The sequence below is a fragment of the Galeopterus variegatus genome, unplaced genomic scaffold, assembly GCF_000696425.1.
Source record: "Galeopterus variegatus unplaced genomic scaffold, G_variegatus-3.0.2 Scaffold522, whole genome shotgun sequence".
NCBI lineage: Eukaryota > Metazoa > Chordata > Mammalia > Dermoptera > Cynocephalidae > Galeopterus > Galeopterus variegatus.
This window is the reverse complement of record NW_007726633.1, coordinates 487,301-488,816: the sequence shown is the minus strand read 5'-3', so window position 1 is coordinate 488,816 and position 1,516 is coordinate 487,301. Positions and strand designations below refer to the sequence as shown.

At 53.1% G+C, this 1,516-nt stretch overlaps 1 protein-coding gene across 1 annotated transcript in view; it reads left to right on the top strand.

The window, feature by feature from the left end:
• Nucleotides 1-589: 589 nt before the first annotated feature.
• CCDC33 (coiled-coil domain containing 33) overlaps nt 590-1,516 on the top strand; it is a 114,107-nt gene continuing 113,180 nt past the window's right edge. The window contains exon 1 of the mRNA XM_008569651.1: nt 590-899. Within this exon, the coding sequence (XP_008567873.1) occupies nt 590-899 (310 nt within the window). The remainder of the gene's footprint in view (nt 900-1,516) is intronic.

The following is a 1,516-nucleotide window of genomic DNA, read 5'->3' as shown; positions in this document are numbered from 1 at the left end:
CTGACCACCCCCACCCCCGCCTCCTTCCCCTTGAGACACACCCAAGATGAGAACTCTTGGTGATGAATAGGCATATAGACACAAACTTTCCCAGAAATGGGAAGTTCTAAATGCCACACGCCCATGTGCTCCCCACAACAGAAATCCTCATCTCTAACCCTGCTCTGATGTTTTACCTAGAATTTTAATATTCCAGCATACATTCTAATTTACTTATTTTCTATATTTAGTGTTTATTTTTGTCTGTCTCCATACACTTCCCCCACTAGAATATAAGCTTCAGGAGGACAGAAATCTTTGGTTCGCTGCCATATTCAGAATGCCTAAAACAGTGTCTGGCACACGGTAGGTGCTCAATAAGTATTTGTTGAATGAACAAATACTAATAAGGAGGGATCAGTGGCTGCCTTTGTTCCCTGGGTCAGGCCCAGCTTCCTGACTTGTTACCTGGTTTCTCCTCAAACAAACAGAGAGGGGTGGGGTTTGGCCCTGAGCACCCAGCCTGTAGGCTTTCAGACTTGGGCCCAGGCTGGGACTGTGGGTGGGAGGGGGCAGTGCCCACCCTTGGGGTTAGTTTCTGACAGTGGCCATGGCCTTCAGGGGGCCCGAACCCTGGGTCTCTGCATCCCTGCTGAGCCAGAGGCTGAAGGCTGAGGAGAAGACACTGGACCTGGAGTTTGAAGTCTTGAGCGTGGGGTTTCACAAGGAGGGCAGATATGCCCTATGGCTGTCAGCTGAGAACCCCTTGCAGGCCGGCTCCGGGGCTGGGGTGCAGTTGCAAGTGAATGATGGGGAACCCCTCCCTGCCTGCTCCGCTGTCACTGATGTCATTGAGCAGCAGGGTCCTGGCCAGAGCCTCGCCCTCACCAGGAACAAGTTTATCTTTACTTTGCCCAAAGGTACGAAGTAGGGGTGGGGGTTGGGGGAACAGAAGGACCCTGGAACTCCTGCCTAGCCCCTGTCAGGGACCCCAGGGAGCCTCAGAGGAACTGGAAAGGGTAGGGGTGAAGCTCCAGACTGAATCCAAGGCTCTGCCTCTGTGACCTTGGGCAAGTGCTGGCCCTCTGGGAGCCACTGCCTCCTTCAATGTGACTTGGGGACACTGATGCTGGTCACACAGGTCAGGTGAGAAGGGAACAGAAGGGCAGATGAGAAATGGCATGTGAATTTAAAAGATCTGAGCCCATAACAGATTTGGGGCAGTCCTGGGCACTGGACATTACACTGAGTAATATTAGGACCAGCCTCCTGAGTGTGCAGCCCTGAGCACCACTTGCTTGTGAGGATGGGGGATAGACAGAGATCAGGAGACCTGGGCTCTGCCTTCCAGGAGCTCCCAGACCAGCTAAAGAGGCAGGAATCCCAAGCAGAGAATAGTTAATTGAGCTGGAAGGAGCAGAAGATCCATGCCTAGACTGTGAGACCACCCAGGCAGGCTTCCTGGAGGAGAGGGGCAAAGGGAATGGGGAAACCAAGTCCCAGGCTTCAGGTGGCCAGAAATCAGGGGCAAATTGAA